The sequence below is a fragment of the Rhinatrema bivittatum genome, chromosome 3 (genome assembly GCF_901001135.1).
Source record: "Rhinatrema bivittatum chromosome 3, aRhiBiv1.1, whole genome shotgun sequence".
NCBI classification, from domain to species: Eukaryota; Metazoa; Chordata; class Amphibia; order Gymnophiona; family Rhinatrematidae; genus Rhinatrema; species Rhinatrema bivittatum.
Window position 1 is genome coordinate 358,217,492 of NC_042617.1, and position 13,556 is coordinate 358,231,047.

General features: G+C 45.3%; 1 protein-coding gene across 3 annotated transcripts in view; it reads left to right on the plus strand.

The window, feature by feature from the left end:
* The first annotated feature begins 496 nt into the window (after window positions 1–496).
* The window catches only part of RRAGD (Ras related GTP binding D), a 49,322-nt gene continuing 36,262 nt past the window's right edge, over window positions 497–13,556 (plus strand). The window contains exons 1-2 of one of the 3 annotated variants that reach the window (XM_029595418.1): window positions 497–790; window positions 11,682–11,977. In XM_029595418.1, the coding sequence (XP_029451278.1) occupies window positions 646–790; window positions 11,682–11,977 (441 nt within the window). In that variant the 5' untranslated portion in view covers window positions 497–645. Of the gene's footprint in view, window positions 791–1,662; window positions 1,933–11,681; window positions 11,978–13,556 lie in introns of those variants that run through there. The other 2 variants (XM_029595417.1, XM_029595419.1) reach the window with 2 other exon arrangements.

Below are 13,556 nucleotides of genomic sequence, written 5' to 3' on the forward strand. Positions count from 1 at the left end.
GTGTATATGTGCCATGCAGTGTTAGAGGCAGATCAGGCACTATGTGTGTCTGTGTGTGTGTGTGACCTTGTGTCAGGTGACTCTGTGTGTGTGTGTGTGTATGTGCCTTGTGCTATTAGAGACACATCAGATGCCCTGTGGCAATGTATGTATCTAGGGCTGTCAGAGAGGCAGTGTGTATATGTGCCATGCAGTGTTAGAGGCAGATCAGGCACTCTGTGTGTGTGTGTGATCTTGTGTCAGGTGACAGTGTGTGCGTGCCCTGTGCTGTTAGAGACCCAACAGACGCGGTGCAGCAGTGTTTGTGCCTAGGGTTGTCAGAGAGGCAGTGTGTGTGTGGTGTGTGTATTTAAATATGGATCATGCATTGTATGTGTGTATGTGAAAGAGAGAGAGAGAGAGAGAGCGAGAGTGATCTTGTGTCAGGTGACTCGGGTCACGCAGTCTCTCTCTCTCCCTCTCTCTCCAGCTGGGACTCGGGGCGGGGAAGGAATTGGGAGGATCCATGGCCAAAACCTGCAGGAAATAAAAAAAAAAAAAAAGATTGCGTGGGGTGGCGAGGAAGAAAAAGCAGCAGCGGTGAAGTTTGCGCTGGTGGCAGGGAGCTGACTGTGCCTGCCCGAGGCACACGGAAAAAAAAAAAAGATGATGAAGCAGCAGCTGGTGGCTGGGAAAAGCGAGGAGGAGGAGGAGGAGGATGGGGAGGACGAGGACGATCTGGTTGGAGTGAGCGAGTACGGGGACGGAGGCTCCTTCCCTGATGGAGAGCCCGAGAGCGGGGAGGAGGAAGGTAGGAGCCGCTGCTCTGTTCCGGGCCGGGGAGAGGGGGCAGGGACCCGCAGGCTTTGCACTTGTGCCGCCCCGTGACCTTCTTGTAGGGCAGGTGGCCCCCTCGGCCCTCTCTGCCCATGTGGGAGGGAGGGAGGAAGGCGCCAGGGAGCCTCCCAGGAATACTTTGCTACTCTCAGTTCAGTAATAATAATAATAATAATAATAATAATAATAATCCCTCCCCCTCCCGAATCGGCTGAGCCCCTCTGTGTGCCGGGATGGCCGGGGACTGCACTGACTCTGGGGGCCTTACACTCTGCAGCCCGGTTTGCTGCTATTTATGGAAGACCTTGGTGTCTCTTTCACTCGGATTCATGTATCAGGCATTTAAATATAGGGAACACTTCGTTTCTCTTTATAACTTCATCCTGCCTTGAAACTTACAAATAAATTATAGTCAGCATAAACCTTTTAGTGATTCGGGGTATATACATTTTACAAAGTGAACGTCAGATATATTGTAAATATAACAAGTCAAATTAATTGTACTGTAAATTAATTGTACTGTAAATCTTAAAGAAGCATGGGTTATATTGTAAATACAATAAAGGCAGATTGGATCGGTTGCAAAAGTAGTTACCTGATATATAAGCATGGCAAAATAGCTGAAAAAGCATGGAGTTTACTAATGGATGGTCCTGGGTCACAGACTATCTGGATGAAGGGGGGATGGGGATGCAGGAGCTGGAGGCCTGGGCTGCCCTATTCCTGCTATGATGGAAGTAGGGAGGGTTGGAACAGCTCAATGATGCCCCTGGTATTGCATTATTTTTCTGGGGGCAGAAGCTTTACTCTTGGCTTCACCTTGTAGGAGACTGGAAATGATTCCAGCAGATCTGAAAGGGACTCTCAGGTGCTCTCCTTTGAGCGAGAGAGAGAGAGAGAGAGAATCGGGTCTCGCCAGAACCAAGAATGGGCCACACAAGGCGGTCCCACAGTGCGAGGGGTTCCCCAGAGCCCGGAGAACCGCACTGTGGGAGGTGCAGGGCCACTGAAAGGGCTCGACCCTCGGAAGGAAACTGTTCCTACGCGCCTGCCGTTTATTAGAGGCAACCTGGAAAGGATCATTGCATGGACTGCCTGGCACAGCCTGTAAGAACAGTAAGTGCTGGGTGGAAAGAGGTTGCCAGCTCAGTGGCTTTAGTTTTAACTTGTTTTGCACCTGTTTTCTCCGCCTCGCCCCCACCCCATCCTGCCTCTCATTTACCTGCAAGTGACCTGCCCCTCCCCCCCTTTCTCCTTTGGTTCCGGACAGCGCTGGCCCTGCACAGCCCCTTCCATATCAACGTCCGGTTAGTCTTGGCGCACTAGTCTGGCTTAAGGCTGAAATTCATATTTAAATCCTTTCTGGAGCAGAGTCTGCTTTTCACTCTGATTTCTAGATACCGTTAAGCCAGCTCAAACTGCTGCATTTGTAGTTATTCTAACTTATCATTCCCATTTCCCTAAAGAAGTACGGCATGTTTGCTCTGAGAAAACAAAAATATCAGGACTGATGGCAGAATTCCTTTATGGGACAGATGAGGAAACCTTTTTTTTTTTTTTTTTTAATTGTTTTCTTTATCAAAGAAATGCCAGAATGGGCAGATCAGCAGAGCGCCCACTTAGAGCTTGCAAAGCCCGCGGTTGCATCCCTGGCTTGGCTACGGTTGGGGGTGCTGTAGGGACGTCGTCCCCAGGGTTAGGAGAAGGCGGGAGCCCTTGTTAATGATGTCTACAAGGTGAAGTTTAAGGGCTTGAACTCTGGCCTTCCCCATCCTCGCATTCACTGGTGCACACCCTTTGCTCACTTGAATTAGGAATCCTTAGAAGCCTCCAGTTGGCGTGGGCCTAGCCTGAGAAAATGGGGGGGAAGCTTCAGCCTCTAGGAGGGAGTAACGTTCAGAAACCCCCCATGGTACCTCCATCTTGGGCCCCCGGTGTGAATGCTCAGTCTGGGTTTGGGAAAGTTTAGAAAAAGAAAAAAAGCGGAGAGATGCTGTAAGAACTAATAACAAGAAAAATCCTTCCGTGATTTTTTGGGCAACAACCATGTTAGTGCTGGTAGCTAACTAGATTATTACAAGGCTTTGTGGTTAGACATGGGAAGGGAGGGTACTGGCTGTGAGCCAAGTGTGGGGATCTTGTATGCTCTTCTGCCCTAGATGGTAAAATACAGATGAGGAAGATGAAGACAAAACCTGTCCTGTATTAGAGAGAGATCTTACAAGTGCTCACATTCTCTGGATGGAAGCTAAAGATAAAAGTGCTGTCTGCTGTATACACTTAAAAGGAAAACCTCATTAATAAAGGGCTATAGCTCTGGGGTCATCAGGTGTCTGTCGTCATCCCCCATCTTAACCATGGAGACGGTTCCCTGGGCCGGGTTCACATGAGAGCCTTGCAGGGCTGACTGGTAGAGAGGTTTCCTCCTCCTAGAACGGATCCCCGGTTCTGGCCTACCCTAAGTCTCCCGATAAGGGTAGTCGTCCCCACATTGGTAGCTGTCCAGGAAGGGTCTGGACAGAGGTCAGGCCTTAGCTACCTCTCAACGGGTGCCGCTCACCAGACGCCTCGGGTGGTGCAGCATGATATCATGGCCCAGCCAGCCAGCCAGCCCAGTTATTTCTGCCCACACTGCTAAGATATTTTTTTAGTATGCTTGGCTTTATGTTTTAAAATTATTGCACTCCGCCGTGAACTTGTTGTGCTGTGCAGATAACAAATACTATAAATCAATAAACGAAAAGATAAAGGCCAAGTGGCCAATCCAGTCTGTCGAGTTATTCAGGGCTGTGCCGCTAAGGACATATCTCAGCTTCCAGCTTTGATTCTGTTCCTCTTTGGTTCTCCACCATGCTGGGTAGATGAGCAGACAAGTTCCCATACATTAGAACATAAGACTTGCCATACTGGCTCAGACCAAAGGTCCATCAGTCCCAGTATCCTGTCTCCAACAGTGGCCAGTCCAGGTCATAAGTACCTGTGCAGGATCCCAAAGAATAAATCCAGTCCTTCCTGCTTATAATTGGGGGTAATCAGTGGCTTTCTCACATCTGCATGGCTGACAGTGGTTTATGGACTTTTCCTCCAGGAACTTGTCTAATCCCTTTTTAAGCCACGCTATGCTAACTGCTTTTACCACGTCCTCTGGCAACAAATTCCAAAGTTTAATCGTGCACCGAGTAAAAAAAAAAATATTTTGATTTGTTTTAAATGTGCTACCTATTAGATGCATGGCGTATCCTTTAGACCTAGAAGTATTGGAAAGGGTAAATAAATGTTCACTGTTTACCTGTTCCATCCCAGTCCTGTTCTCCTCTCAGCTGTCTCTTTTCCAAACTTAAGAGCCCTAATCTGTTTAGCCTTTCTCCATGAGGGAGCTCTTCCAATTCCTTTATCATTTTCACTGTCCTTCTTTGCACCTTTTCTATGTCTGTCTTTTTTGAGATATGGCAACCAGAACTGCGCACAATACTCGAGGTGCAGTCACACCATGGACATATACAAAGGCATTGTGATATTCTCTGTTTTGTTCTCTATTTCTTTCCAAATAATTCCGAACATTCTATTTGCCTTTTTGGCCACCTCCACACAGTGAGCCGAAGATTTCAAGGTATTGCCCACAAGGACTCCAAGGTCGTCTTTCTGGGTGGTTTACCCCAACACGGAACCCAGCATTGTGTACCTGTAGTTGGGATTATTTTTCCCTATGTGCATCACTTTGCACTTGTCCACATTAAATTGTATCTGCCATTTAGATGCCCAGTGTCCTAGTCTCACAAGTTCCTTCTACAGTTACTCACAATCCCCTGCTGTATTAATAATTCAAAACAATTTTGTATCTGCAGATTTTATCACCTCACTTGTCATTCCTTTCTCCAGATCATTTATGAACATGCTAAATGCACAGGTCCCAACATAGACTCCTGGTGCACTCAACTAATGACCTTTCTCCATTCGGAAAACTGACCATTTAGCACTACCCTCAGTTTCCTGTCTTTTTATCCAGTTATCACTGTCTCCTATCCTGTGACCTCCCAGCTGGCGAATGTGTGGATTTTAACAATAAAGCTTGGGTTGGTTAAATTAAACGCATTACCACAACTGTGAGACAGATGTTGTGGCAACCCCTGGGTGTGAAAGATCACCATCCCGATGCTATTAATCTTAAAAGTTTTGCCACAAAGTCGCTGTCTCACAGCAGCTATTCTCCTGTGAGTAATTTCTGAGCTTCCCAATGCAGGTTTGGATTAACGCCAGAGCTGATGACTAAACTGATGCCTGAGAGTCCTCGTTTGACCCTCCACATAAAAGTGCTCGTCTTTTTCCACCTCTGTCAGCAGAGTGGTGATGATCTGAGTGCTGCAAATGCATCGGGCTTCTGTCTCTCCCCTTCACTTGCTAATTTGCTCTTAGTGTTGAGTACAGTCTGCAGGACCCGCTCTCTATATATAAGGGCCTGCAGTATCCAAGGAGGTGGTGGATCTTGGGTGATTGCCCGCTTGCTGTCAGCCATGCGCTTCCAGTACCCATATAGGATGCTCCAGCTGAGTCCAAATCGCCTTATTTATTGTCCACAATCAAGCAAAATAACAATTTCACGATTGTTTTGGCGAGGGGGGGATGGGATGGGTGGAGAAACAGTCCATTAGTTAATAAATTCTTTACCATCTAACCCATATATTGACTGTAATCTGCCCCGATTAATTTACATCATAATGCTCACCACAAGCAGTCTGGCTGAAGATATCCAGGTTAGGGTTTTCTGACATAGCTTTCCTGCAGCTCAAACCTGCTGTAAGAGGAGCTGGATGCATTAGACCCGCATGATGTTAACAGCAACTGGAAAACTCCCTCCCACAGGGACACACGCAAATCCATGGACTGTACCATTATTGGTTTCAGTGTAGGGTTGCTGGAACATACCATTGTTATAACTATTTGCAAGAGCATGGAAAGGCACCGCACTGCAAAGGAGGACTTCAGATATTTTCTTTGTAACCCCTATCCCTGGGTGCGGACTGCACTCCGATGGAGCCATAAAAGAAATTTGTATCTTTTCGGGGCTGGAACCTCAAGCTAGCTCGAGCACAGTGTCTTACTCCCAAGCAGGGCCGGCGCGTCCATTAGGCGAACTTCGAAGGTCGCCTGGGGTGCCGAGCCGTAGGGGGCGCCGAAGAACAGCCACGTGGTGCCACAAGCAGGGCCCTCCCCGCTCGCGGTAAACAGAAATAGAGAAGCACACACTGTTGTGCCCCCCCCCCCCTCCCACTTGTTTCGGCGCCGACCTTTTCTATTTCTCTTTGCCGCGAGCAGGATAGGCCTCGCTTGCAGCACCACGTGGCTGCTCTTCGGCGCCCCCTACGGCTCGGCGCCCTGAGAAGCACACAGTCAGCGCCGAAACAGGTGGGGGGGGGGGGGGGGCGCAACCGGGGGGGTGGGGGGCGGCAGCGCAAGGGTCGCCTAGGGCGCCCAATACCCTTGCACCGGCTCTGCTCCCAAGGCCTGGATTCTCTGCTGGCTGGGAGAGAAAGGTTTCCTTTTTCAAGGCCCAGAGTGCTAAAGGTGACTTGTAAATCTTTCATCCCTGGCAGAGGGATTCTTCACTTTCACCGTGGGTGCTCTACGTGCCAAGGAATAACGCCGGACACCTCCGTATTAATATTCCAAAAAAAAAAAAAATGTCTTTACTGATGAACAATGAGCTAGAGTAATGGCACAATTAACAAAGTCCTCAGCACCACAGCACTTCTCAGAGCATTAATCCTTCACTCAGTCTGTTTCATGGGCCTCACGTCCACCCTCCAGGGCTTGGCTAAGTGGAGTTCCCTGGTGGGCAGGGTATCCTTCAGTTGGGCAGGAAAAACCCCTTCCAAAACTGGCAAAAGGTAAAAATGCTGTCTCTGCACAGAGAGTCCACATCCTCTCTCTCCCCAGGAGGAAAGATTCCCGATGGGTGTCCTCAGTGGTCTCAAACTTCTTACTCACAGTTAAGTTGATCTTCCTGAGTTTCGTTATTTTTTAGATGAATCCCTGATGGGAGGGATCCACTCTGGAAGAAGCAGCTCCAGATGTCCTTCAGATGAGCAGGAAGAGGGGGCAGCCAAACATTTCCTCCCAGATCTTCTTAAAGCAAGGCATTCTTCCCAAATCTGAGATAAAACCCCAGAAGGTCCTAGTACCGGGTCACCACCTTCTTCTGTCTTGAAGAGCAGAAGGGCAGGTCTTCCCTAGCCTGGGACTCCCAGAGAGAGGGTTCCCTCGTGCTGTCTCCCCAAGCAGTGTCCAGGGCTCCCACCTGGCTTCTTACAAGTGAAAAAAAAAATATCTCTTTAAGCCCAATAATCAAACCCATGATGCAGATCCTACTCACCAGGGAGCGGATAAGCAGGACAGATCCCCGACCTAACTTACAGACTCCCAGCAGGGTTTGCCGGAATCCTAAAAGCAGGCCACAAAATGCAAAACACAAAAACTCTCCAACCTCCTTCAAAACTCCAAACTAGTATTGCCCACAGAGCTCCCAGGAGTGAACTGCTTATAAAACCCACTCAGGGAGACGGCCATTCCCAGCACCGTTAAATGGAGGGGCTGCAAATGAATGACACCACCCGTAATTATTCCATTCTAACTGCACTATCCCAAGTTCATAGGAGATCACCCAGGGTGCTAGTGGTAATGTGCCCGGAGGGGCCATTACATTTTTAATGAAGGTATTGATTCTTATTAATGTATTGTGCATATGCAACTCCCTATCCACACCTGAATGGGACAAGGAGGGGGGGACGACGACACAGGGCCAGATTTAAAATTAGGGTGCCTATAGGCAAAGGATCAGGATAGGGGGATTCCCCCTGGAAACGTTCTGCCCATGAGCTTTGCACCAGTTTTCAAAGGGAAAGTCCGTACGAAATTTTTTTTTCTGTGGATCCTTTTCACCTGAAACGCAGTGCGAGTGTACCTTTACCCTTGTAAGGGGGGAGGGGGTTCTGAGGGTCTAGTTACCCGGGTAAATGGCTTTTGGAATTAACCCTCTGAGCTGCCAGCAGAGATGGGTTGAAGAAAACAAGGGCGATCCGCCAAAATCAGGGGATGAATGAACAGAACTCAAGTGACTTTATGTCTTTTGGAAATATATTTATCCTCCATATCAAAAGGTAATTGTGAAGTCAATGAATATCACATCAAAAGAAACAAAAACTTCACTTGTAGCATGTTCAACAATGTTCATGTTTGATTACTCCTGGATGTTAAAAATTGGAGGAAAAAGACCTCAGCACCTCATGCTTGTTCTAGCAAGAACATACAGCAATTTAGAGGTAATTGTCAATCATAGGTCTTAAAAAACCTCCAACCTCCAGTTAACTAAATTTTATTTATCACAATTGTATCAATTCTTTTATTAAATTTGTGACTATATGTTTGTGTATTTTTTTATATTTTCTTACAAATTGCACGTTTGTACTCAAGCTGTGCTCTCATGCTTTAAAAATCATAACTAATTCTTAAAGATCATAACAAAATCTTCTAATGATCGATTTTTATGCACATTCTGGACCCAGTAAAACTTTCAACGTATCTGACTGGATATTTCATGCCAGGACCATTCACATGTGGTCACTCTTTTCAGTGATGCAAATCATACATTTTCAGAAATGCTGGTTACAAACCAGAAGTGCAGTGTGTTCGTTCATTGAGCCAAGCCAACGTCAGCTAACGTTTTGCCTTGTGGCTGTATCAAGGCATAAACTGTATAAATAAAGTATAACTACATCGAAATTTCAATGTTAGAGAACAGCTTGATACACAGTTTCAATGAGGCCTCAACCTACCTTCTTTATCACGAAGTCCAACATCCGAATGATTCTCTCCTGCAAACAAAACCGCTAATGGCAACTTAGTAACAAAAACGCCGGCGCATAAGAACATAAGAAAATGCCATACTGGGTCAGACCAAGGGTCCATCAAGCCCAGCATCCTGTTTCCAACAGTGGCCAATCCAGGCCATAAGAACCTGGCAAGTACCCAAAAACTAAGTCTATTCCATGTTACCTTTGCTAATGGCAGTGGCTATTCTCTAGGTGAACTTAATAGCAGGTAATGGACTTCTCCTCCAAGAACTTATCCAATCCTTTTTTAAACACAGCTATACTAACTGCACTAACCACATCCTCTGGCAACAAATTCCAGAGTTTAATTGTGCGCTGAGTAAAAAAGAACTTTCTCTGATTAGTTTTAAATGTGCCCCATGCTAACTTCATGGAGTGCCCCCTAGTCTTTCTACTATCCGAAAGAGTAAATAACCGATTCACATCTACCCGTTCTAGACCTCTCATAATTTTAAACATCTCTATCATATCCCCCCTTAGCCGTCTCTTCTCCAAGCTGAAAAATCCTAACCTCTTTAGTCTTTCCTCATAGGGGAGCTGTTCCATTCCCCTTATCATTTTGGTAGCCCTTCTCTGTACCTTCTCCATCGCAATTATATCTTTTTTGAGATGCGGCGACCAGAATTGTACACAGTATTCAAGGTGTGGTCTCACCATGGAGCGATACAGAGGCATTATGACATTTTCCGTTTTATTCACCATTCCCTTTCTAATAATTTCCAACATTCTGTTTGCTTTTTTGACTGCCGCAGCACACTGAACCGACGATTTCAATGTGTTATCCACTATGACACCTGGATCTCTTTCTTGGGTTGTAGCACCTAATATGGAACCCAACATCATGTAACTATAGCATGGGTTATTTTTCCCTATATGCATCACCTTGCACTTATCCACATTAAATTTCATCTGCCATTTGGATGCCCAATTTTCCAGTCTCACAAGGTCTTCCTGCAATTTATCACAATCTGCTTGTGATTTAACTACTCTGAACAATTTTGTGTCATCTGCAAATTTGATTATCTCACTCGTCGTATTTCTTTCCAGATCATTTATAAATATATTGAAAAGTAAGGGTCCCAATACAGATCCCTGAGGCACTCCACTGTCCACTCCCTTCCACTGAGAAAATTGTCCATTTAATCCTACTCTCTGTTTCCTGTCTTTTAGCCAGTTTGCAATCCACGAAAGGACATCGCCACCTATCCCATGACTTTTTACTTTTCCTAGAAGCCTCTCATGAGGAACTTTGTCAAACGCCTTCTGAAAATCCAGGTATACTATATCTACCGGTTCACCTTTATCCACATGTTTATTAACTCCTTCAAAAAAATGAAGCAGATTTGTGAGGCAAGACTTGCCCTGGGTAAAGCCATGCTGACTTTGTTCCATTAAACCATGTCTTTCTATATGTTCTGTGATTTTGATTTTTAGAACACGTTCCACTATTTTTCCTGGCACTTAAGTCAGGCTAACCGGTCTGTAGTTTCCCGGATCACCCCTGGAGCCCTTTTTAAATATTGGTGTTACATTAGCTATCCTCCAGTCTTCAGGTACAATGGATGATTTTAATGATAGGTTACAAATGTTTACTAATAGGTCTGAAATTTCATTTTTTAGTTCCTTCAGAACTCTGGGGTGTATACCATCCGGTCCAGGTGATTTACTACTCTTCAGTTTGTCAATCAGGCCTACCACATCTTCTAGGTTCACCGTGATTTGATTCAGTCCATCTGAATCATTACCCTTGAAAACCTTCTCCATTACGGGTACCTCCCCAACATCCTCTTCAGTAAACACCGAAGCAAAGAAATCATTTAATCTTTCTGCGATGGTCTTATCTTCTCTAAGTGCCCCTTTAACCCCTCGATCATCTAACGGTCCAACTGACTCCCTCACAGGCTTTCTGCTTTGGATATATTTAAAAAAGTTTTTACTGTGAGTTTTTGCCTCTACAGCCAACTTCTTTTCAAATTCTCTCTTAGCCTGTTTTATCAATGTCTTACATTTAACTTGGCAACGATTATGCTTTATCCTATTTTCTTCTGTTGGATCCTTCTTCCAATTTTTGAATGAAGATCTTTTGGCTAAAATAGCTTCTTTCACCTCCCCTTTTAACCATGCCGGTAATCGTTTTGCCTTCTTTCCACCTTTCTTAATGTGTGGAATACATCTGGACTGGGCTTCTAGGATGGTATTTTTTAACAATGACCACGCCTCTTGGACATTTTTTACTTTTGTAGCTGCTCCTTTCAGTTTTTTTCTAACAATTTTTCTCATTTTATCAAAGTTTTATCAAAGTTTATATATGCACTCAACCAATGGCAACAAACTCCCTATACCCTATCATTCAAAGATATTTCAATCCCGTTGTAGTAATTCCGTATGTTGTAAGCACTGCTTTTTACTTTTTTAACAAGGAAACCCATTCTTAAATTATAGTGTCCAAGGACTGATAATTCATATATCTACCCTCATTCAGTCAAAAAAACCTTTGGTTGGATAATGAAATTTAGTATTTCTTATGTTCATACGGAATCACATTGAAACCTCATTGGAACAACATTTTTTTTTAAACCTGCAACGAGCTGTGCAGATTGGGCTGTTGGATCCATCCAGACGGAGAGGCCAGACAGTGCGAACTGGATAAAGTGTGTATCTCTGTTTGTATGACACAGGTCAGCAGGAAGTGCATGCTCTATATCTGTTGCAGAATCAATTTGATTTTAAGAGGGCAGTTAAACATTACTTGTCACCGTGGCATTGCTTCTTCTTCGTCCCTGCCCGATCTGTGTTTGTCTCGCGTCTGTCATTTACTCTCTCGGTAGCCGGGGCGAGCGCCCACAGCCGTTAGGGAAACCAGAGAAGCAGCCCAGGCGCAAAACCAGCACAAACAGTAAATTGTTCTAATGCTTTAAGGTGAACAAATGTGATGCTTAGCTCCTGTGTTTGACTTCTGCATTGTTTTGATTTATTCAGTTCTGGATTTCACTGACCCCTTCAGTACTGAGGTTAAGCCGAGGATCCTGCTGATGGGACTCAGGCGGAGCGGGAAGTCTTCCATCCAGAAAGTGGTCTTCCACAAAATGTCACCCAATGAGACCCTTTTCTTGGAGAGCACAAACAAAATCTGCAGAGAGGACGTTTCCAACAGCTCGTTTGTTAATTTTCAGATCTGGGACTTTCCTGGACAGATTGACTTCTTTGACCCTACCTTTGACTACGAAATGATCTTCAGGGCTACAGGGGCACTGATATTTGTGATTGATTCCCAGGTAATGATCTCTAAACAAGAACATGTGTGCGCCTTGAAACAGGACCTACAGGGCCAGAAAGAAAGCTGTATTAGAATTAAGATAAAAATGATTTCTTAGTGCACTTTGAAAGCTAAAGAATTATTATTATGTATTGTTTTTTAATTACCGCAGTTTCATAGCAGTCATCAAAGCGGGTTGCAGAGAAACAGGTAACATTAAAATAAATTAGATTATTTTTCTTTGAAGGGTTTTTTTTCAGCATTGTTGGTTCCTTTTTGACTGAGGCTTCAGATCATGGGATACTATTGCTGCTGAACTGCTTGCCTCTGATAGCATCCTATGAGGTCTTTCTAAATATTCCTTCAGTCAAATGAAGTTTTTTAAACACCTTTTTTCCTTCTGATTTTTATTTATTTTTTGACAGGTGGTTCACAAAGTTGGTCCGACCTGCTGAACTCACTCTGCTTTGTCCTTTGCTCAGGGTTCTGTCTGTCCGTCTGCTCTCGTTACACAGCGCAGATTAACAAGGTGAAGAAGGAAGGAAGGGAAGCTAAATTTATAAGGAAACATAACATCTTCAGATTTTACAGTTGGCTTTTGTGCTAAAGGTTTCTTACAGTCAAGTAAGGGGAAAGGGCAGAGAGAGACCATGGAGAGAAACAAGAAGAGCACAGAAAGTGCAGAAAAGGCAGTGCTACTGAAAAAAAAAATTACATTTATTTGGATTAATCTGGGGGTATGTTATTTTTGGCATGCCTTTACCATGGAGCTTAACTCATGATCTTACTGTGAATTTGGTAATTGTTACCATGGCTGCACATGTGTGTTATGCAAATTAGGGGAATAATGAGCTCATTAGTTGTTATCCCTGACCATGTAAAAAAAAATGCAAAAAGAACCACATGCATGGAGAAATTTCTGTCCACGGGGGAGCCTTGTGTTAAGCTTCTCTAGGTCACTCTGAGCCTGCCCTCTTCATTACGGTACCTGATAGGGAAAGGGAGACCCATGTGTGTGCAGAACCTTGGCCCGTGCCAGATTGGCCCACAAAGCCCAGAGACACCCCCCCCGCCCCCCACCTCGGGCCACCTGAGACCCATCCCCCCTTGGAACCGTAGCTGCATGTGGGGTCAAAGTGCAAAGCACTGACGAGTGCCATTTTTAAGAAGATGGCAAGTCAGAAACGAAGGACGTGGTCCTCCTCCTCCTGCTGATCCACTAGTGGGGGGGAGCGTGGGAGGGGGATAAGTAAGGATCAGGGGCAGGATCACAGCCACGGGAGGAAGAGGGAGCCGGGGAAAGATTGGGATGGCTGGGGTTTTCCACTGCATTAGTTGGGCCCTTCCATATGGACTGGTTGGCGCAAGGGTTGACATTTTCCCACGGTAATAGAATTACTGTGCCTGCTCTACCTGTTTCCTTGGACATTTTTACCACGGGGGCTCTTAATTAGCAGGTTTCATTTTGGCAATGCACTTTGGTACATGGACCCCCTACATAATGTTCTTTACTAAAGCTCTCCCTTATAGAAGGAGTAAAGGTGACTGATAGAGGTGAATCCTTTGATTCAGCCGGGCTGGGAGCGGAGATCAAAGCC